General features: G+C 41.1%; 1 protein-coding gene across 2 annotated transcripts in view; it reads right to left on the reverse strand.

The window, feature by feature from the left end:
• plxna1b (plexin A1b) overlaps nt 1-23,074 on the reverse strand; it is a 225,193-nt gene that overhangs the window by 13,374 nt on the left and 188,745 nt on the right. For both annotated transcript variants that reach the window (XM_017479802.3, XM_053683765.1), the window contains exons 14-22: nt 20,725-20,845; nt 18,563-18,699; nt 15,506-15,673; nt 12,578-12,671; nt 11,535-11,774; nt 7,804-7,947; nt 5,574-5,808; nt 3,737-3,879; nt 2,129-2,385 (exon numbers count right to left, since the gene is read on the reverse strand). In XM_017479802.3, the coding sequence (XP_017335291.1) occupies nt 2,129-2,385; nt 3,737-3,879; nt 5,574-5,808; nt 7,804-7,947; nt 11,535-11,774; nt 12,578-12,671; nt 15,506-15,673; nt 18,563-18,699; nt 20,725-20,845 (1,539 nt within the window). The remainder of the gene's footprint in view (nt 1-2,128; nt 2,386-3,736; nt 3,880-5,573; nt 5,809-7,803; nt 7,948-11,534; nt 11,775-12,577; nt 12,672-15,505; nt 15,674-18,562; nt 18,700-20,724; nt 20,846-23,074) is intronic.

Consider the following 23,074-nt stretch of genomic DNA (forward strand, 5'->3'; position numbering starts at 1 on the left):
CCAAAAGTTTGCATACCCCTTGCAGAATCTGTTAAATCTTACTGTTAACAAAATAAGAGGGATCGTAAAAATCCCATGTTTTTTATTTAGTACTGTCCTGAATAAGCTATTTCACATAGCAGATGTTTCAAAAGTTTACATACGTTTGATTCTTAATACTGTGTGTTGTTACCTGGATGATCCACGACTGTTTTTTTTTTTTGTTTTGTGATAGTCTTTCATGAGTCCCTTGTTTGTCCTGAGCAGTTAAACTGCCCACTGTTCTTCAGAAAAACCCTCCAGGTCCTGCATATTCTTTGCTTTTCCATCATATTCTAAATATTTGACCAATTTCCAGCAGTGGCTATATGATGTTGAGATCCATTTTTCATACTGAGGACAACTGAGGGACTCGTACACAACTATTACAAAAGGTGCAAACATTCACTGATGCTCAAGAAGGCAACACGATGCATTAAGAGCCAGGGGGATGTAAACTTTTGAACAGGATGATTGGTGTACATTGTAAGTATTTTATCTTCTGGGAGACATGTAACTATCTTATTTAGCGTCTGAAGGGCAGTACAAAACGGAAAGAAAAAAAAAAAGATCTTTAAACAGAATAATTTACACAGATCATCCTGTTCAAAAGTTTACATCCCCCTGGCTCTTAAAATCGGTATGCAAACTTTTGGGCACAATTGTATTTCAGGCAATATATAGCATACAATATTTTGTGTATGTATTCATCCCCTTGTAGTGTTACAGCCTGGAAATTGAACTAATGCAGATAATGTCATTAAACGAGCAAGATGGACGGAACCAAATACAGGCCGATCCTGGTTTGCCTTCCGACAGCAAACGACCCTAAACATACTGCCAAATCTACACTGGAGTGTCGGGCTGGGTGATATATCGATATAATTTCAATATTGAGATAAATGATTACACGATACACTTTTCTGAGATGGCATGGTAATGCATTTTTTAAAAATTATTAATAATAATTAAACATATATATATATATATATATATATATATATATATATATATAAATAATTACAAATTAAATGGTACTGAATGGATGCCGTTGATTTGTTGTAATAAAATAAATTTTTTTATCATCTTTGTCTTTGGAGGCATTAAAGAAAAGGACCATCAAATTCAGTTTAACTGTGGGGTTTTTTTTTTTTTTTTTTGTTAAATCTTACTACTGTTTTGCGGACAGCTTGTACATTACATTATATACTGTGATACACATTGTGTATGGTAGAAATCAAGCCCTCAAGTATCGCGATATATTTGTGTCTTATCGCCCAGCCTTACTGGAGTGGTTCAAAATGTGCTAGAGCTGTCTATGCCTCAAACTGACTAGGAGTCTGTGGGGGAAAACATGAAAATTATTGTTCATCAGTGATCTCCATTCAATCTGACGGAGCTTGAGCAATTATACTCAAGGAAAATGGGTAGAAAAATATCATGAGTCAGAAGTGCAAAGCTGTATCCCTGCAGCTCTATCTGCATCCAAAGGTGGATACTCACCTGGGGGGGGGGGGGTTGTGTGTGTGTGGGGGGGATTACTCTTGTATGCTTTTTTGTTGAAAAATATTTTGTACATTCAAATAGACACGCTGTGTAAATCAAAATGTGGGAAAAGTCTAAAGAAGGGGTGTGTAGGTTGTGAATACTCGAAAGCACAAAATGGTCATCATTTTTGTTTAAATATACATCCAAAAATCAGTTATCGCCACACCCACATAATCCAATTCTGTTCCTTCTCCACATCTCTGGACAGTAATTACTGTTTTTCTGTTTAGAAAGTATGTGTATCCATTCCCTATGATCATTTCCTCCTCTGTTCCTCTATATCTGTTCATCTCCTGCTATGCCTAAAATAACTTGTTCCCTCTCTCTCTCTCCCGCTCTCTTTCTCTCTCTCGCTCTCTCTGGGGGGCCTGTGTGCTCAGGTGTGTAATATTCTCAGACAGAAGTGAAGACACAGAGATGGTGCGAGGAAAGGATTCTGGCGTGAACAGTAACAGAGGCAAAGCAAGGGCGACAAATGACCTGCCATGTCCTCAATCATCAACACATTAAAGCATACACCATGCAGTTATCTAAAAACATGCATACAAAAGGGTCCAGGTACCTGCGGAGCAGCAGTTTGGGGTGGTTCTTGCTCTCCAGGTTTTTGTCGATGAGGTCAGACAGCAGCTGCTTGAGGACTCCTGTAGCATACTCCATCTCCCCCTGCAGCGCACTCATGATGAGCGAGGCCACGTTGCCTCTGTCGCGCATGGAGAACGAGCGCTGGGCCTCCAGTGTGCGGATAAACGTCAGCAAGAAGTGCTTCTTGTTCAGGAGCTGCCCGAACAGCGTCAGCGCCTTCTCCACGTTAGCCGGCACCTGACGGAGGAGGACAGGAGCGACGGAGCAGGAGGTGATGCATCATTTCAATGTTAAAAGCTCTACTGAGGAGACTGTGAGAATCGATGTGTTTTTGGACTGTTCAAGGCGCCATCTGCGCAGCCATTTTCAGGTTTCTCATCGCCGACTAGCTTAAGTGGCAGCGCAAGACGCGTGTGTCTTTGATTCGTTCTCAAAAGAGCCCAGACTAGTCATTATATCTTAGAGTTGTTTTTGATCTCCAATTCACACCGAGCTTGTTTTATTGATACAGATTGACTCAGTCTGGCTAATAAGCCAGAACATTTGGCTTTTGCAGCAAGCTTCACAGACTAAACAGGCTGGGAAACACTTTTAACTTGTCAGCATAATAAAGAGACCCTGCTTGAATGGGGGTCATTATTAAATCGAACCTAGCCTGACTGATATATTACAGCCCGTGTTGCTAATAGGCCAGTTTTCAAGTAGACCACCAATCACAGCAATAACATACTTGTACCGTGTCGTCTATGAAACAATTAACGACCAAAAGAACGAAGCAGAATATGATTAACACTGATATCCCTGCTGAATTTTTCTTCTTCCTCGTTATTGACTAGCCTCATGTAATGGGTGTACCCAATCAGTGTAGGGACTCGATGCTGAGCTCATATTCGAGTTAATAGAATTCAGAAGGAAAAGAGCCTCCATATAGTTTTTGCGCTTACACTGAATTTTGCGTGGATTATATTCAATTTGAGTGCAAAAAAAATAAAAAAAGGCTTTAAAAGTTTAGCCATCTACACTCCCCATTCTGCTTCGCAGACAACATCTTAGAGCTACATAATACACAGGGGAAATGAGATGGCACTCAGAGCAGCTGCCCCATTCTAACAGCTCCTAAACAGTGGAATAAAGCGCCGCTATCTTTCAGAGAGCATTTATTTAGAAATGTGTGTGTCGGTCTCTGGAGAGGCCAGGATTGCAACTTAGTAGCAGCATAATAAGAAATTGATCCATATAGCACAAGAGCTGATTCCACCAGAGATATGAATAGAAAGCCAATGCAACACACCTACTTTACCAATTATGCATCATGAGATGTGCTTTCTGTCTGTGTGTGTGTGTGTGTGTGTGTGTGTGTGAGTGTGAGAGAGAGAGAGAGAGAGAGAGCGCGCAGTGTGGAACGGTATATATCAGTAGCCACGTTCACATACAGCCTAATAATCCGATAATAATCCTATTAATAGCTACACTGGAAGAAGAATCTTCACGTACGCACCTAAACCAGAATAAAAGGTTCATTGAGGATAACTAGAATGAAGCATGACTTTCATGAGACGCATGAACGTGTGCGTGCAGTGCATTGCACCTCCATCTCCTTCAACACAGGATGATCCTCGATTCCAGGGAAGAGCACTCTCATAGCGTAGGTCCGGTAATCCAGGAACGGAATTCCTGCTCCATCTAGCTCTTGAGTCAGCTCGTGGATATCGGTCTGCAGTTCAGCAAACGCTGTGGACAGACACACGGGCAGGTTTATATTAAAAAGTTATATAAAAGCACATTACCTACTCCACTCTGATACCTCGCAGTGGAGATAGAGAGATTAAACGTGCAATAAAGCAAACTGGAACCGACCAGTTTGTTCCTACAGTGTCGACCATGGTTAGCCAAGCCCTTCACGTAGTCTGAAGAAGACAAAATATGTCCTAACTAGATTCTCTTTACCAATTAATATCAGCAGGCCAGTAAAAGTGCAGCCTCTTGTCAGAGGGATTTAACACTTCCTTTAGGATGCTGCAGCAGATGCCTGTTTGTGGGGAGGACAGCTCTGGCAGGGGGGTGTTTATAATTTCTGACAGGCAAGAGTGTGGGCAGCCGTGTGCCTGTCTCTTTCAGGCACTGCAGGGCAGGTGAGGGGGAAGAGTTTAGCAGGCGTGGATGTCAACCTTTGACATCCTGTCTGGACAGGAGAGGTGAATTGTGGGTTATTGACAGGCCCGAGACTCCGCTGGCAACTTAATGAGGAAAGCGGAGCGGATGAAGCAAGAGAGGCGAGAGCCCGAGAGCAAGAGAGACAATGCGCAAGAGAGGGAGGTTCATTGGAATGTATTAATATTTGTTTTGTCTGAAGAGAAGCGATCTTTGACAACTGTCTTGTTCCTCTCAGACGTACACTGCTTAGCTGTCTAAACAATCAGTACCTGCATTATTTACTGCCATGACTAACAGATCAATGGATAGCCAAAGAAATGAAGCACAAACACGGGGGAAATATATATATATATATATATATTTTTTACTAAAACTGAAGCTACACATAGAGGGAAGAGAATTAAAAGAAAGTGTGCATAAACTGTTTCCTCTAGTACTTCAGAGAACATGGCAATAAAGGGACAACGGAGCTCTCGCTTTCTTTCCCTCGCACTCAATCTCTGTTCATCCTAGAGATCATTCCTCCTGTTATCTCATAAGCACTTGCTCTCTCTCATCCCTCTCTCTCTCTCTGGGTCTACATGTCTGCATAATCTCAGGGCTGGGACACGGACGAGGGCATCGCCTCAGGGCAGACCCACACTGAGATAACGGCTGCCTGGTCTCACGCCGCTCACAATGCAGAGAGAGAGAGAGAGAGAGAGAGAGAGAGAGAGAGAGAGAGAGAGAGAGAGAGAGAGGCAAGCATTGCCATTAGGAGGAGCATTTTTTGATCAGTGAGTCAGTAACAAGCAAAAGTACAAAGGAACATAACAGAAAGGGAAAGTAAAGATGATAGAATCGATAAAGAGAAACAAAAAAAAAACGAGTTATAAAACAAAAAATATTCGAAAGAAAAAAAGGAAAAAGAAATGAAAAGAAAGGGGAAAAAAAACAAAGAAATAAAGATTGTTATGGAGAATAAAAAGAGTGAAAAGGAAAATTCAATATAACGAGGAAGAAAAAAGTAGATATTGAAAATGCATCAACAAAAAGAAGCCACAAATAAAGAAAAGATATAGAAAATGCTCAATTAATAATGATAAAAAGAACAACGAAAAAATAAACAAAAAAAGAAGAAAAAACATGATACAGAAGAAGTTAAGAAAGAAAGAAAGAAAAGGATATAGAAGGAAAAGGCTGAAAGAAAAATGGCAACTTGGATCGCACTTGGCAATATGTTCTATGAAAAAGACAGGAAGTAAAGCGAGTGAGACAGGAAGTGGTCATACCCTCCTTGCACTCGATTGCCACTCTGGACTCCAGGTTGTCCATCTGCAGCTGCAGGCGTTTGAGTGTGCGGTCGGCGTCGCGGGACTTGCGCTTGTATGCGATGAGGACTATGATGATGATGAGCAGCAGCAGGCCTCCTCCGGCCCCGATGCCGATGATGGCGGGCAGGGTGAGCAGACTGTCCGAATAGATCTGCAGCGTACCAGGGGAGTACTCGAACCCTCCAACACGCACCTGCACCACACACATGTACACACACACAAATACAAACACACTTTTTTTTTTTTTTTTTTTTACCAAAATGTGTGAAGTGTAGCACCTCCCCCTGTTTTCCGCATTTTCACTTAATGTCTCTGTTGAGTGTTCTGTAGTAAGTGGCTGTTAACAGCTGTAATTACCAGGAACATGCAGACTAAAGCTTTTCCCATTAAACCCACTAAGACCTCACACCTCCACACAGAGCACATTAATTAAACGGCCCCGACCACAGAAGGCTATTACAAACTACGTTAGGCTCGGGACTAGCACGTCTCTACAACGCGCTCGCAATTTAACCAGGCAGAGGTGCATAGCGGGAAGTGTAGTCCGTACAGAGGAGGCAAGAGAGCACAGTGCAGTGTGAAAGCACTTTTGAGTGGTTAAAGAGAGAAGTGCACAAACGAGAGAAAACGGATGCGGCACGTGAGACGAAAGGAGAAAACAAAAAGCACCCTAGATGTTCGGCTCCCTCACCCAGCTCGTATATAGGTCAGAGTATATAGGTCGAGGACAAACATCTGGGCCTGCAGGTCTCTGAGGGGCTCGCATTCTTTTTTGTTCTGCCTTCCCCCTCTCTTTCCTTACCCCCCCATCTATCTTTTTTCCTCCTCAGGGCTTTTTTTGCTCAGAAGGAGAGCAGACAGCTTGGGAAAAATAGCAGAATGCTATTTTAATACCCTTGGTAGATTAAGAAAATTAATGTATAAAATCCGTGAGGGGGAAAAAAAGAAAAAAAAAAAGAAAGCAGCTCCAGCTTTAAGATTGGAATTTACTGTTTAAAAAAAGAAAAAGAAAAAAACAGATCGGCTTGTCTCGTAGCACACTAATCATTACTGGCTGTAAATACAATCACCTTTTCCCAAATCTCTACAGACAAAACCATTTATTATCACATCTGAACATGAACATTTATTATTTATTTATTTATTTTTTTAACCAGAGGTTAAAATGAATAAATGCAGGGTAAACAACAACAATGAAGAATTGAGAAGATGCAATAGAGGATAAATGCTCTCATAAGAGAAGAGACGAAGAAAACATTCTGTTCGGGGGACGGGGGGGGGGGAATCAGGTATAAACGCAGACCCTAAATGTTTGTTTAATGCAGCTTTGGGTGGAAAGCGAGTGAAGGTCTGGCATTTAACAGAGTCTAGGCGAGGTATTATCTTTCTTCATAAAATCTGAGGAAAAGCTGACTGAGCTGCTCACTGAATACTTCCAGTATACTGCTCTGGGCTCTTATTAGTTTTTAATACCACAGCGCTGTTGAATTTCTGGTCAGAAGGTGTTGATTAACGTTCTATAACAGGAGGGCTCGGACAGTAGTGCCAGCAGTAACGTTTAGATCAATGTGCTTGCTCTAATACACTAGTAACTCTTTAAACCACAGACTTGTTTATAGCGGCTATAACGTAAGTGATAACAGAACCTAATTTGTTTCTTGGACGTTCCACAGCATTAAATGCAACCGTACGTGAATATAAAAAAGTATGATGTGCCATTTTTAATCAGTACAAAAACTGTTGGAAAAACTGCTGTGGAAAAGGGACAGGACTGTATACGTAATCATCTTCGGGATGCTAACGCTAACTGGGCTGCTTCACACCATTACATCATTGATTAGTTTCCATTTGATTTCTTTTATGAATATTAAACTGGAACCCAACACCCCAATATACTACATTACTGCGATCTGGACCTTAGGCAACACCATGATGCAGTAATAAAACTGCAAACATCATAAGAGGAATGCTGACATTTGAGCAGAGCGCACACATTTAAATAAATCCTTTTCCTACTGGCGTGTTGAGGGAAAATTCATATATTTTGCTTATGTGCAAAAAAAAAAAAAGATTTAACATACCGTCAGATAAAACATTTCTAGTATAGCTTTAGGAAGGAAGTGAAATGTTTAAATGGTCTAACGGTAGGGCTACAGAGGTGTAAGGTGAGGGCTGTGTGTGAACTCACGGTCACTTTGTGCTGGCCAGTGAGGTCAGGCCATTCGCACAGCAGCTGAGTCTCCGACACGGTCAAAACACACGGCTCGTCGCCTATCAACACGGTGTAGTTCATCTTGGCATTACCAGGAGCCGCTGGGATCAAGTTCTTCCCCTAAAACACACAAATGCAAAGGTTTAAGTATGTACTACATGTATTAAGCAGTCAGCTGTTAAAAATTATGGGCGTGTTTTAGCTTCGGGTCAGATGACGGCTGAATCAGTACCGCAGTATCCAACTAAACGTCTTTATCCCCCATTGGCCATATTCAGACATAACCTTCAGAGATGCATACAAAGACCTGACTTCAGCTTCAGTCACTCTGTAAGGATGATGGAGTTTATAAAAAGCCGTAATCGTTTCGTTTCCACGTTTATGAGATTTGGATTAAAAAGAAGAAGAAGAAGATGGGGAAAAAAAGAGCGCTAATCATATAAAGGTTCTTCTAAATGAGCCAATGAAATGCTGGATTCCAAAATTTTCATGGATATAGTCAGTTTGCCAATATCCAACATCCCCTCTCCCCAGGGGGAGAGCAAGGCAAGCCTGGGGGCGGAATAGACCGAGAAAGGTTGGCATGGCAGTGCGCGCAGAGATATTAACCACCGGAGGGGATCCAATTAAACGTGTAAATAAAACCCAGAAATAGTGACACACGCAAGCACGTGTGCGACGCTCACATGTTGATTTATTCTCTCACACACACACACCTCATGATATACCCAGGAGCCCTTGCACCAAAAAAAAAAAAAAAAAAAAAAGGAGGAAAAAAAATTAATTGCACAGAAAATCTGATGCACATCTAATTTATCTGCAATTATTTAATGGAATTGGGTTGATTTGCTGCTCTTAATTTGTGTGTAGGGTGAGAGGGGGGTTCGGCTGCTTGGCAGGAGAGTAGTAATCAAAAAGGTTTCATTACGGAGTTTGATTTAACTATAGAAAGTTGGTTATGGGAGTCACGGTGCTGCTTGCTACGGTATTTACATTCGAATTGGCTCAGGGGAAAAAGAAATATTTTTCCATTAAAAATACCACAACGGGTTTTCAAACTAGGGCTTTGAAGTTCAGGCAAGAGAGGGGACAGAGGAGGGGGGGGAATAAAGTCAGTATCACCAGAGGAGATGGGTTAAAGCATTGCCAGCTCAAAAAGGAGAGGAATGAATGCTGGGGAGAGTAAACAGTCTTTCAGTTGCTATCAGTGACTGAGAGACAGGTTGCTGAAAAATAAAAAAAAAATGAAAAATCAGAAAGCCAGGAACTTCTTAGTTCTTCATACATCTAAAGCTCTGTCTGTGAATAGTAATTCACCGGATCATCTATTACTGATGAGAACGATTTGAGTGTCGATTTTGGGAACGATATTCTAAGGACATCGCTCTGAATCAGACAAGACGGTGAACAAGTCTGGCTGTTCAAAAGGATTTTAACATTGTTAAATAGGGAAATAAGAATTATTTATGTCTATTAATATGGAATAATAAAGATAATCTAGGCATGCAGCTGGACAATTGAGGGTTAAGGGTGTTCATTGTCCTTGCTCAAAGACCCAGTAGCGGTTCTTTGGCAGCCAGGATATTTGCAGAAGTGCCAACATTGCTAACAAGAAAATCCGAGCAGGTATAGAGACGAACCAGAATTTTACCAACAAAACCCTAGTGTATGTCTTTGGACAAGATGGCGATTTTATTTATTTTTTTCCAGATGTGCACCACGCAACAGTAAGGAAACAGTGAGGTAAGAGCTCAGTGTGAGCACTACTTAATAATAACCATGTTTTTTAATTTTATTTATACCAACCAACGAGACAACGGTCCTGTCTTCTTGTTTTCTACTGGCTCACAAGACCAAGGCTTGTGAAATCATAGATCGATATTCACCTAGTTTAGACGCATTCAAACTTTTTACCCTTGAGGCCCACTTCCCAGTTTCTGGAGAACTTGAGCAGAAAAGCAAAGTGCACCGTCTGTTACGTTCTCCAGTGTATTTCTGTTTGCGCTATGTGCCGTTCGTGAGTCTATATCGGTGGTGGGATTTGTGTCTTGTCTCCTCCCCCTTCTTTAGGCCCCGCCCACTGTATGTGTCACGTTCCGGCTTGCCGCTGGATGATCACATCTCGTCCACGCCTGCTCCTGGCTTGTGCGACAGGATTGGTTGGCTGCACGTTTCCAGCGGTGTACTTAAGCTTCGTCAGTCTCCACCCCGTGGCAGATCATTGCCGTTGCTTTGTGTGGATAGGAGTGCTTTACATATGTTGATTTCGCCTGTGTGTGACCTTAAGCCTGTTATTGACTATTTGTTTATGCTCTGCCCCTTTAAGAATCGAGTGGTACACGTGTGTGTGTGTATATTATATATAATTTTTGTTAAATTACACACATTAATAGTCACCTTTGTAAATAGTGCACTGGTAATGGTGGTTAGTAGGAAGTCCGTGCAATTTATGTTGGTTCGCTTTTCTCCTGGTTTTGGCTTCGTTAGGGAGTGAGGGAAGAAAATGCATTTTTGTTTTCTTTTCTTATACAATAGCTAGTTTATTTTTGTACAGTTAGAGGGAAATTTTGTTTATTATTTTAGCCTGGTCAGCTTCTGACGTTTAAACCACTATCTCTCTCTCTATCTATCTATATCTATATCTATATATCTATCTATATCTCTATTGATATATATATATATATATATATATATATATATATATATATATATATATATATATATATATATATATATATATATATATATATATACACACATATACATATACACACACACACATACATATATAAATAAAAATAAAAGGTGAGAATAAGAAACAAAGCAAACGTAATCCTGGTCTCGCCAACCCATTATTTTATTTTATTTATGTTGCAGTCCGACCCAGACCGGGTCGTAACACCGTCCACTAATAATTAGCATTCGTTAATGTTAATTCATTATTTATAAACCATTTGCTTTGACAGAAAGCAAAGCACCACATCAGCTCTTCTTTCAAGCACCATGAGCACAGGCCCAAACATTACTAGTGTAAAATGGGGAATGGGGGAGGGGCTTCCAGAGTGTGTCTGCTAATAGCGGTGGAGTCCAAAAACCTACACAAAAACGTCAATTAGCTCATCTGCCATTTTTATTCTGAAAAAGACAGCTCTTTTGGTGTATTTTGGAGTATGTTCCATTGTGCACAAACGTTAAAATGCGGCACTCCTATACAAAACGTGCAAAGGTTTGCAAGTCTCATCAAAGTCTTACATTTCTTTTTATTCTTTCGCTCCTCACAGTGAATACCTCTGACCTAGATAAAGTCAGCACAGATAAAGTGAAGAAAACTGCAACCAGAAGTAAATGTTTTTTTCATGTCCCATGTCCTTTCCCCTTCAGTGAACTGCACTGAAAACACTGAAAAGCATATTTTTCCTGAGACTGCTCCCTGGCCTTCAAAATAAATGTCTAAAATGTGGCTAAACTGTAAATATTGGCACCTCGATATCTGAACTCAAATCCTTCAGAACAGCAGCTCAGGACTTTAACTGCCACCCATGCCCACATTTCAGTGAGACGGACAGAGTGTGACATCATAAAACTATTACATTTCAATGAATAAACATACTTCCTGTTTCAGTGACCTTCATTGTTTAAACAGTCAGGTCGAGAGAGAGATTGCGTAGGTAAATGGTTGTATTGTTAAAGCAGAGTCAGACCCCTACCTTGAGAATGAGAGGTGAACCTGGCTTGAGCTCCAGCATGGTAGGAGGGAGGGGTTCAAACACAGGGTCAGGGTAGTTGGTGAAACTCTCATTGACCACCAGCAGTGACTGGACATTATCCATAATAAAGCCGATCTCATCTGGACTGGTGCCCGCCTCCGAAACACTTCTCTCAGGGTCTGAACCTGCCACTGAGGGTGCCAGGCACACCATCACTGTGTTATTGACCACCGTACAGTTCTGAAAGCAAGAGGAGCAGAAGGGGAAAAAGACGTCAACCCTCTTTGGGATTTCATCATTTCATTTATAGACACTCTTAAAAATGGATAAAAACACTGAACATTCAATAAAAGGTCATTAAAATGGTCAGCTGTTAATTACAATCAATATAACCAGTATTAAAATGGTGACATGTTTAACACTAGGGAAAATGCAGATCCTTTCTAATATAACAGAATCCTAAAGTCCTCTAAAGATCCCGAAATTAAAAACGCCTTAAGACTCTACAAAGGGTGAAGTTTGACATAAACTCAGTGAATAAACGGATTGACTGAGTGGTAGTGGTAGAAGGAAGGACAGGGAGAGAATGGACCGAGCAGGATGAGGAGAAGAGCGGGGATAAAAGTGCCTAAGTCGTGTTGGAGAAAGGTTCCTCCAGCCCTGCAGGGGCTCAGTCAGAGACCTCGGCAACTTCTCTTTTAGACCTGATTTTCTGTCAGCGGCTGACATTTAAAAGGTTAAACTGCTTAAAGGAGATGCAATGCCACACAACCACACTCAAACGCTTGCGGAAACACACTTGCGTGCAAAAAAGCCTAAGGCAGGGTTACTGGGAGGGCAATTAAACACCCCCCATGGATCTGTTTCTATGGAGAAATGTTGTATATTTATTGTGCTAAAGGGAAAAAACTAAAGACACTTGCGGGATTTTGGAGTCCAAGCTGCAAAGCGGAGATAATTATATACACAACATCACTACACTGTTGTGTGTGTGTGTGTGTGTGTGTGTGTGTGTGTGTGTGTGTGCGCGCGCATACACTTACGTTAATAGACTTGATTGCTCCCGACTTTGCTCTCATCTTGGGCTCTCTCACAGTGGCAAGGTTAGTTCCAGTGACAGTTAGTGGAGTCCCACCGCTAAAGAAAAGAACAAAAGGCTATAAAAACAAATAATTTATACCTCCTTCTAGAAGTTTTATTCAACTATCTAGCCTCGAATTGTTTCCTGTGCCTACAGCTGACCTTGCAGTAACCACTCTGCCAGCACAACAGAGCGCTCCATAATACACACTTTAGCCATTCTGAAAGCAACCTATCAAGGCAAGTGTATTTACTAGACTAGAGTGCTGGAGTACATTATAAGAGACTGACAAACTGAGAGCAAATCTATTCTAGATCTATTATTTTCTCTCAATCTATTAAGTACTTTTATACCAATGCGCTATTGAATTGTCAAATCTGATTGGCCAGGTTTTTGTACGTGCTTGCTTCTATAGTACCGTAACTCACACTTGAACAGCGGATTTTCCTCCAAATAACGTGTTATTTAACAAAGGAAAAGGTATAATTGTTGATTTTGGTAAGGGTTTAATTAATTTTTTTTTTTTACAATGAGGTTTATTTAGTCCTGGGTGTCAGAGCTTTGTAACAGTCAGTAGGTTTTGCACCACAGGAGACCGAGGAGTTTTAGTCATGGCTAATTTCCATCCAATCAGGCAGCTCTCCCCTATCACACGACAGCTCCCAAACAAATGAGGGCGAAAGCTATCACGTGCTTCCTCCGAGGTGCTAGCCGACCGGATCTTTTCGAACTGCTGCTCATGTAACGTCAGGGGGCGGCGTAACACACTTTGAGGAAAGTGCTATCCGCCCACTTCCGCATGCATGAGCTCACAGATGCCCATGATTAGCGTCACTGTTAGCGTCACTGTGATTGATAGGGGAGAGAGAGAAAGAGAGAGAAAGAGAGAGAGAGAACTTGGTAAATCCATGGTAAACCTCTTTCGGATTTCTCGGTAACATAACAAGCTGTGTGGTGGTGGTGTTTTTTTTTTTTGGTCTTATTAAATTCAAGAAAAAGAAAGAAAGAAAGAAAGAAAAAAAAAAGGCTGGGCTTCAGGCCATGTTATAGAAAAAAAAAAAAAAGTGAACTTCAGGGTGGTAACAGCATCACACCAAGCTGTCACTGATTATTTTAACACATCCTGATAAGTGTTATAACAGCACTTCCCTAAGTGTTTTACTTCTTAAATATTATTTAGTCACTAAAGATAGGTGCTCGCATACGGTTTCCCATCGATGACCTTGATCAAAAGATCAACAACAGACCTCTCATAGATTTAATCAAATAAATAGCTGCATTTTTCCAAAGAGCATTAATGAACAGAAAACAGTGTAAAAAGAGTTCTTACGTCTATGCTAATCAAGAAATCCAGACACTGCAATACGCAAATGGGCAATTCTTCCATCCCTACGCATACCCATGCCTTCCTCTGCTCTTGCCTAGCTCCCCTTACCCCCCACCAACCATAATTAAGGTGGCAAAAGCAATGCAGTACCACTTCTGGTACTTTCACAAGTCTGTGCACTCAAATTACATCCCCAGAAAGAATGCAACCCCAAAAATGAACATTTAAAAAAGTTACAGGGACTGTAAATAAGTTAATATGACTGGGACAAAGATTAGGCCACATATTAGAAGTAATTTATGTAAAACCCCAATAATTCACACACTATAACTGTAAATATAAACATTCCCGTAGAGCTTCTTCAACGAATTTGCAATCGACTTACGGATAAACAGAGTAACTGTACACTTTATACAATGGCGGACTAACGCACTCCAAACCACACAAGTGACTATCTAGGGAAGAACTCTAAATCAGTGAACTAAATCATACTGACAAACTAAGCAAAAACCAATCCATCCTTATTCCATTACAAAATACAGATAATGTTTGCTGTACGTATGAATTAGGCATTAACCTATGTGGGTCACCATAGTGGCCAATATGATGACTTAATGAGGTAATTAGCCTCTGGTTACCTATTAATTGTGATTAAGCTGTGATTTAGCAATTACCGATCATCACACTCACACATTCGGATAGGTAATTAGAAGGGTAAATATAGTCCATCTGAAAACCTCATTCTGTCCCACATACTCTCTGGTGAGCAATTTCATAGTTTCATGTCTAAACCCCACTGTGGATTATCACTGATAAGTAAAGTAATTAGAAAAGTGATGGTGGTTAGGCATAACCAGAGGTCTTAACTAGGCTTAACTAGAGGTCGATTGTGACTCACGAGTCAGTAGAACGGTGCGATATTGCAGACATTTAAAGTCAGCAGGAAAAGGGAGCTGCTCCCTCAGACGAGGGGAGGAAACTCATCGCTAGACTGTCAGTCAAGCAAAGCTCTGATGGGATCATAGCAACAGCAAATATGAAGCCTAAAGAGGTCAGTCCCCCCAGGCTAATGCGTTCGCATGCTCATTCTCTCGCTGTTTCACACCTCACACCATTTCACTACTGACTAAGCAGGGTGTGTGGATGCCACACGGGTTGCTCTCATTTTCAGGATGCTAGTATGCCACTGTTTTGAAACACGGTCCCACTGGCAACTCTGAGGTTGGTGTGATCCCCGGAGACATGGCTGCCTATCTTCACTCTCTTTCTCAAGCATGCAACATAGCACCACGTACGAGAACACACTCGAGGAAGAGACAACCGTGGATGCTTCTACACGGCCTGAAACGAAATGGAGTCTATGCGTTCGCTCGGTCACACACCCACACGGTCAGCTTGCCACACACACATGTCTCAAGCAGATTAAGCTCCTACATTCCACCTACATATCTTCAGTCCTTTAGTAACAATTACTCATTCAAACATATGGCCATACTTCTCAGTCTTCATCTGTTTATCAGTGTAGCTGTCTATCCCTCCATCCGTTCGTCCTCGCCTGTGTACCTTGTAATGCTCCAGTTGGGTTCGATCTTCAATATTGTCGGGTCATCCGTGTAGTTGAACTTCACCTCGGGGTTCCTCAGCTCTGCGAAGTTAATGTCCACCATCACCGGAGTGCCGCCAATCGCCAAACCCGCTGGAGTTACACACACAATCTCCCTCGCGCTGCGCCTGGAGCACGCACGCACACACACACACACAGGTCATTACACGCAAACAAACACTTGAACACTTGAAAGGAAAGAATCTTTAGGGAACTCATGCTTCAATTGGCTGTCGATGTAGAGTGCCAGGATGCAATTCTAAATCAATTCTTAATGCATCTTTTTTATTTTTACTGTTTTAGTACAACCACTTGCTGCTTTTAACACACGGTTCTCATCATGAAAATGAAAAGAAAATAAAACCCTAGCATTAAATGTACTTCCATTAAAATAACAAATGCCACAGTTCAAACCACAGTATTTACATATTTGCGGGGGGGGGGGGATAGATTCAAATCGGATATTCCCCTGTTAGTCTCTTGATGCATTGTCAAAAGAAACATGTTTCCTATACATCTTGGCTAAAAGACCTGTCAGTTGAAGTACAACAATAGCCATCAATAAATCCAGGTCGTTTATAGTACACTTTATTTTCAACGTTTTAAGAATTAAGCAGCATTTTAAGTAACTGGGAACAAAACAACAACAAAACAAAACATCTTGGGATGTCTCCCAAGAGTGAAATTTTACGCTAGACAGCTTTCGGCAAGTCAGTTATTCCATTTTGCGTGTCCCTCAACACTCAGACTCTACTAGGCATGTGGTGACTCCACAATTAAATAATTTTATACTATACCTTATGTAATATATTACATTATATCATATGCAGTGAACACATAGTAAATAGGAAGCGATTCGGGATTCCGCCTGTGTCAATACAAGGGAATATCACAATATGGTGGACTGTTATGCCTTACGAAATGATGAAATTGCCTCGTTGTGATATTCTCAGCAGTTATTTGAGAATAATGTGGCTATATCTCATGTTTGTTTGGCCTGTGCCAGTTGAAAATTATAATGCCTTAAATAATAATAAATGATTTGAAGTGATTATATCCATCCATCCATCCATCTTCTATACCGCTTATCCTACAGGGTCGTGGGGAACCTGGGGCCTATCCCAGGGAGCATGGGGCACAAGGCGGGGTACATTCTGGACGGGGTGCCAATCCATCGCAGGGCACAATCACACACACATTCATACACTACGGACACTTTTGGGAATGCCAATCAGCCTACCTGCATGTCTGTGGACTGGGGGAGGAAACCGGAGTACCCGGAGGAAACCCCCACATCCCTGGGAGAACATGTAAACACACACACAGGGCCGTGGCGGCAATCGAACCCCCAACCCTGGAGGTGTGAGGCAAGCGCGCTTGAACCACTAAGCCACTGTGCGCCCCGAGTAATTATATTTTAATTTTCAAATCCATAGCCTGTTATGTTTTCTAGACACACTCTTCGTCCGAATCAGGAAGATGAGAGAAGCGTCTCGCTTTCCGTTTGATTCATTTCGTTTCAATTACAAATCAATTTATGCATAAACCGATATAAAAGTCTGATTATGTGCTTCTGCACATCGAATACAACAATCGAATGGTTCTCTCATCCTGACTTTAAAACAATGACACAGTTTACAGCATCGTTCATTCAGTACAAATAGTAGAAGTGTTGATTTAGGTTGTGTGTGTGTACACACAGAACATTCAGGGCAAAAAATTTATAGGATGCATAATGAGGAACGAATAAAACAAAAAGCGAGACACTTCTCTCATCTTCCTGATTCGGATGAAGAGTGTGTCTCAGCATGTGTGAGAGTGTGTGCATGGAATTCTTATACTGATCCTCTCTCCGTGTTGCCCTGGCAACCATTTTTCACAACATGCAGCCGAGATACCCACAGAGTTCTGTACATATTTTGACAAGGTTGTTGTCAGAAGTGCAGGGAGAGAGAAGGGGAGAGAGAGAGAGAGAGAGAGAGAGAGAGAGAGAGGGGAGAGAGAGAGAGAGAGAGAGAGGGGAGAGAGCGTGAGAGAGAGAGTGAGAGAGAGGGGAGAGAGCACGAGAGAGGGAGGGGAGAGAGCAAGAGAGAGAGAGAGAGAGAGAGAGAGGAGACAGAAAAGAATGGCAAGAGGTGTAAAGAAGCAGACGAGAGTGAAAACTAGAGATAGGAAAGGAAATGACATGAAGATGTTGCAGGGGCTAGATAAGCCAATGAATGACTGCTTAAACAAAAAGCCCTTTACACACACATACACTTAAAACTCATCTTATTCAGAAAAAAAAGCAGCCCATCAGCCTCAGTGAGGTATGAAGTGTGTGTAGGCGAAAGGCTCTGGTTCCCTCCTGCACGCTGTTGGAGTCTGGCTGTAGGAGCCCACATGGTGGGCCGCCCTAGATATGAAAGTACACAAAACCCTTCTTTTCTCTTTCTCTCCGTCTCCCTCATACACACGCACACACATACACACCACTTGGCAGGCCCAAATCAAGCTACCCTCTGTGTGCCTTCAAATCCTCCTGCATGCCTGTCGCTCCTTACAACATGTCAGACAGTGTGTGGGCATGCAGATAGGGTGTACGGAAGTAGATTTCTGCTATGAGGAATCGCTTTAAGCATAGGATAAACCGCCGAGCTAAGATCGAACACCAGATGCTGGAAATTCTGAAGTGTTGGTGGCGAGAAGTCACCGGAGGAAGCAGCATTTCCTCAATCACACCCAAAGAAATAAATAAAATAAATAAATAAATCACAGTGTGCACTTGTGAAACCTGTGAATTAATCTCCATCCTTCACCCAGACATCAGAGCAGACAGATATTATGAGATTAACACATCACACACTTCATTTCAAATGGATGCTCTTTTCCTGAGCACACTTTCAATTCGCTTTGGGGTTTTTCTATTTAAAGCAGGAGATTGCACTATAACCGTGTACACTGATCTAGGGGAAACGGAATAAAAAATAAAAAGGATTTTTTTTTTTTAAATGGTGTGAGGGGGAGATGAGGGTTACCTCTCAAAGCGGCAGGTGTTGAGGCCGATCTTGACGGACACTGCGCTGCCGGCGTTCAGGTGGCTGCCGTGGATTGTGATCTTTGTCCCACCAGAGAACGGACCACGGGACGGCACTACCCGTGTGAAGTACGGAGACTGAGGATGTGCACACATGCGCGCACACATACATCAAACAGAGGGAGAGAAAAGATAATCATGAAGTACATTTAGTGATACAGTTATGATATTCCTAACATTTAACTCCCTCAGAAAGATATCTGAACAACAACAACAACAACAACAACAACTGATGATGAGAAAGGCACAAAGCAGCAGTGTAAATGTACATCATCGTTTTCTCACCAATTTGTGACTTATTTAATATTTTATTTACTCGTTAACTTGTTTATTCGTATAAACGGTCAAAAAAAAATCTATGTAAATGTTATATAGTCTATATTAACAGGTTCTATTTTGCAGCCTTTTAATATCCGGTAAAGCCACGGTTGTGGACTATGTAAGGGATAAGCCATGGCTAGGTGTGGTTTACACAATCATAATGCATGACGTGGACACGGTAAAACCATGCAACACACACCTAGTCACGGATTATCCCGCTGATATCGTGGTCACTTGCCAGCACTGACGAGTTAAAGCTGTCACTGGTGTTTACAGTGGAAAATTTGACCGAAAGGATACATTTTTTGTATTTTTAAAAGGTTAATTTTTGTTAGTTATTTTATATACGGGTCGTTAGATCTAGAATTCTGCCTGCTCTAAACTGTACACAGAGATAAAGTAGTGTGAAAGAATTATAATAAACAGTTGTTAGAGAGACAGAGAGAGAGACATACAGAGAAAGAGAGAGAGAGATTGTGCGTGTGAATTACCTGCGTCTGTGCCGAGCCTTTACTAATAACGATGCAGTGAGTTTAGCAACCGTATGCAGCTGTAACTGTGTTACTATGGTTACAGTTGTTTATAGGCAGCGCATTAATTTAGAGCAGTGATTAAACTGACTGGAAATACCGGTGCATTACATGGTTAAAGGGAGAAAGGAAAGGAAAGCACACCTTCCAGCCAATCAGAATCGAGTATTCAGATAGACTATGGCACAAATGATAATGATGTCATTAAAAATTAGGTCATGATACACATGTGAGAGTACTGCAGGTATCATTAGTGGTTCCACAACAATGAACTCCCCTGTTATGCATATTAATAGGCAATTAACATTTTTTTATTTGACCACTTTTTTTATTTTTTATTTTTACCCTATTTAAATAGTTTACATTTATAAAATGTGTGTACTTTTTTTTTTTAATAATAATGAAAAAAGCAGTTTTTGCAGCTTTGTTTTTAGAATGAGACATTACTAACGGTGAAATTAATAGGTAGGGGAAGAAAAAAAAAAAACAAGAGCCCCATTTGGGATTGTTTTTAAGTATGATTACCATGATGTTAAAAAACTAAAACAAAACTAAATTCAATCTAAAAGTAGGGATTCTCAAAAGAGAGAGAGAGAGAGAAAACAATTTATGCACCATTAAAACTAACTGAAACAAAACTGCAATTGAAAACCAAAATACAAAATGAAATAAAAAAAAAAAAAAATAGCAATCATTTTAAAACTATAATAACCCTGTTCAGGGCGGAGGACTTCGCAGTTTCTCGGGAAGAAGGCAAGGTGATTTTGTTTAGTTTTTTCCCCCCGTCTTATTAACAAATATAAAGCAGGTGAGAGAACTACTGTTTATAGCTGCTATAATATAAGTGATGAGAGGAACTAATATTTCCAAGTCATTCTACAGCACTACGTCACTATATAACGCATGATGCGTCTTCTTTAATAAATAAAAATGGTAATCATTGGCAAATCGCTGTGGTATAAATGCTTTTGGTACATGCTGCTATTGGAAAATAATGAACCCCACATCACACCACCCTGTAGCTGGTTATTTTCATACAACAGCATGGTCTGAGCTATTTTATTATGTACCCATTGCATATTGTACAAGTGCATGATGGGATATTTTTGCCGTATAACCTACCTCACCTCTAATATTAAAACACTGACGTGCATTCCATGTATAATAAAAGGCACATTATAAATTAAATATATTGTTTTTAGTACTACTACCACCACTACACAGCTAGAGCTTGAGGTAATGGTGTACTCACCACGAATGTGAAGGCTTTCGGGGAGACGGCTCTGTACTCAGGCTGGCAGTCTCTCACACACACCTCCACCTGAGCCTCCTGCACCCGATAGCCTGTAGCATCTGCTACACGACACACAATCCTACAGGCAGAATGGGAAGAACATCCACATTTTCATGCTTACTCAAGCTCTCGCAGCATTTTAAAAAGATTCCTCCATCATGTTCACGTTTCGATGCGAAATATCATTAAATCGGTCTATTTTAGTCTATTCATACAACTAAAATGACATATGCAATTCAGTAAATAAATACGTAAACAAAACGTAAAAGCTGTGCTACTGCGTAGGATCAAAGAAAGACAAACTTCCATTCGTTTACACTTTTACACGGTGTTTGTACTGTAGAAATGCTCAATTTTTGAGAACTTTTTTGGCTTGTGAGATCACTCTAGACTCCAAAATGCTCGGAAATAGTTTGCTAGTTGTCTAATTTGCTTTTGTACTAAAATAATAATAATAATAATAATAAATAATGATAAAGCAGAACAAATATACTCAGCAAAAAAAGAAACTTTTTCAAGAGACTGTATTTTAAAGATAATTTTGTAAAATCCAAATACGCTTTACAGATCTTTATAGGAAAGGGTTTAAATGATGTTTTTCATGCTTGTTCAATAAACCATAAACAATTATTGCACCTGTGGAACAGTCCTTAAGACACTAAGAGTTTACAGGCAGTAGGTGATTAAGGTCACAGTTACAATAACTTAGGACACTAAAGAGACCTTTCTACTGACTCTGAAAAACACCAGAAGAAAGATGCCTAAAGTTCCTGCTCACCTGCGTGAACATGCCATAGGCCTGCCGCAGGGAGGCATGAGGACTGCAGATGTGGTCAGAGCAATAAACTGCAATGTCTGTAATGTAAGACATCTAAGACTAAGACAGTGCTACAGGGAGACAGGAAGGACAGCTGATTGTCCTTGCAGTGGAAAATTACATGTAACCATGTGTTCCCCCAGACGTGATGGAGAACTTGCCGATGAATTGGTGGAAGAGTGGAGTAACATCTCACAGCAAGAACTGACAAATCTGGTGCAGTCCATGAGGATGAGATGCTCTGTAGTACTTAAAGCAGCTGGTGGACACCACATACTGACTGTTACTTTTGATATTGACCCCCCTTTTGTTCATGTACTCATAATTCCCCTCATTATTGGATCTTTTTAAGTTAATATAAATATTTACACACATTAAGAAATTTGCTGGAAATAAAAGCAGTTGTATATGAGAGGACGTTGCTTTTTTTTTTTTTTGCCGAGTATATTTCTTATGGTATAAGTGCAGTATGAACAAAACAGGATTATTCTGTACTTTCCTCAAAAAGAAATAAATGCATAAATAAATAAATAAATAAATAAATAAATGTCATAGCACAAAAACCCTCAAAAACAAACAAACAAACAAACATCAAAACATGAAAAGAAATACTTGGCTTTCAGGTCACATGGGCTGCTGACACACGTCATGTTAGTCATTGAATATTTTCATTTTGTCGTACGTTGTTCAATTAGTGGTTGCGATTAAAATCTTTTAATTATGTCAGGGTGCAATTTTCACATCTAATCTTTGACAAAATTGAAAAACCCTTCATCAACAACATGTCAGTAATTTCACTGGCAAGTTTAACACAGTGCTGAAAAGACAAGAGCGCGAGAGTGAGAGACAGAGCGAGCGAGCAAGAGAGAGAGAGCGAGCAAGAGAGAGAGAGCAAGAGAGAGAGAGTGAGAGAGAGAGAGAGAGAGAGAGAGAGAGAGAGATGGGTGGATGAGAGATGAATGAGGGAGAGCTGGGAGAGCTCTGGACGTAGCCTAAGGCCCCCCACTGCTCTAATGAAAACCTATTTCAGCAGTGATCGAGGAGCAAGACAGGATAGTGAGGAGAGCAGAGCTGAGTTGGTACAGTACCTGAGGGCACTCTCTCTCTCTCACACACACACACACACACACACACACACACAGAGCTGGACCTTTTGCATGTGTTCTCACTGGTGGGTTAATTAGCTGGGTGCTGTGTGTGTGCGTGTGTGTGTGTATGTGTATTAGCATCACTGTGATTAATGAAATATGTCCAGCCTTCCCATCATGCCTCGGGGCGTCTCCTCCTAGTATACTGGGTTATCAGCTCCCCTGCCTCCTTCCCCTGTGCAGGTGGCCATGGCACTGCGCCCACGGAGACGCGCATCTCTAGCTTTCAATACAACCGCTACCACGGCAACAGCATCCCCATGGCGATTACAGAACGGCCATATTATGACAAATCTGGTCAGAGACGACGGAGCCACTTTTTTTCTTCTTTTCTCGTGAACGC

The sequence above is a fragment of the Ictalurus punctatus genome, chromosome 11, assembly GCF_001660625.3.
Source record: "Ictalurus punctatus breed USDA103 chromosome 11, Coco_2.0, whole genome shotgun sequence".
Taxonomy (NCBI): Eukaryota; Metazoa; Chordata; class Actinopteri; order Siluriformes; family Ictaluridae; genus Ictalurus; species Ictalurus punctatus.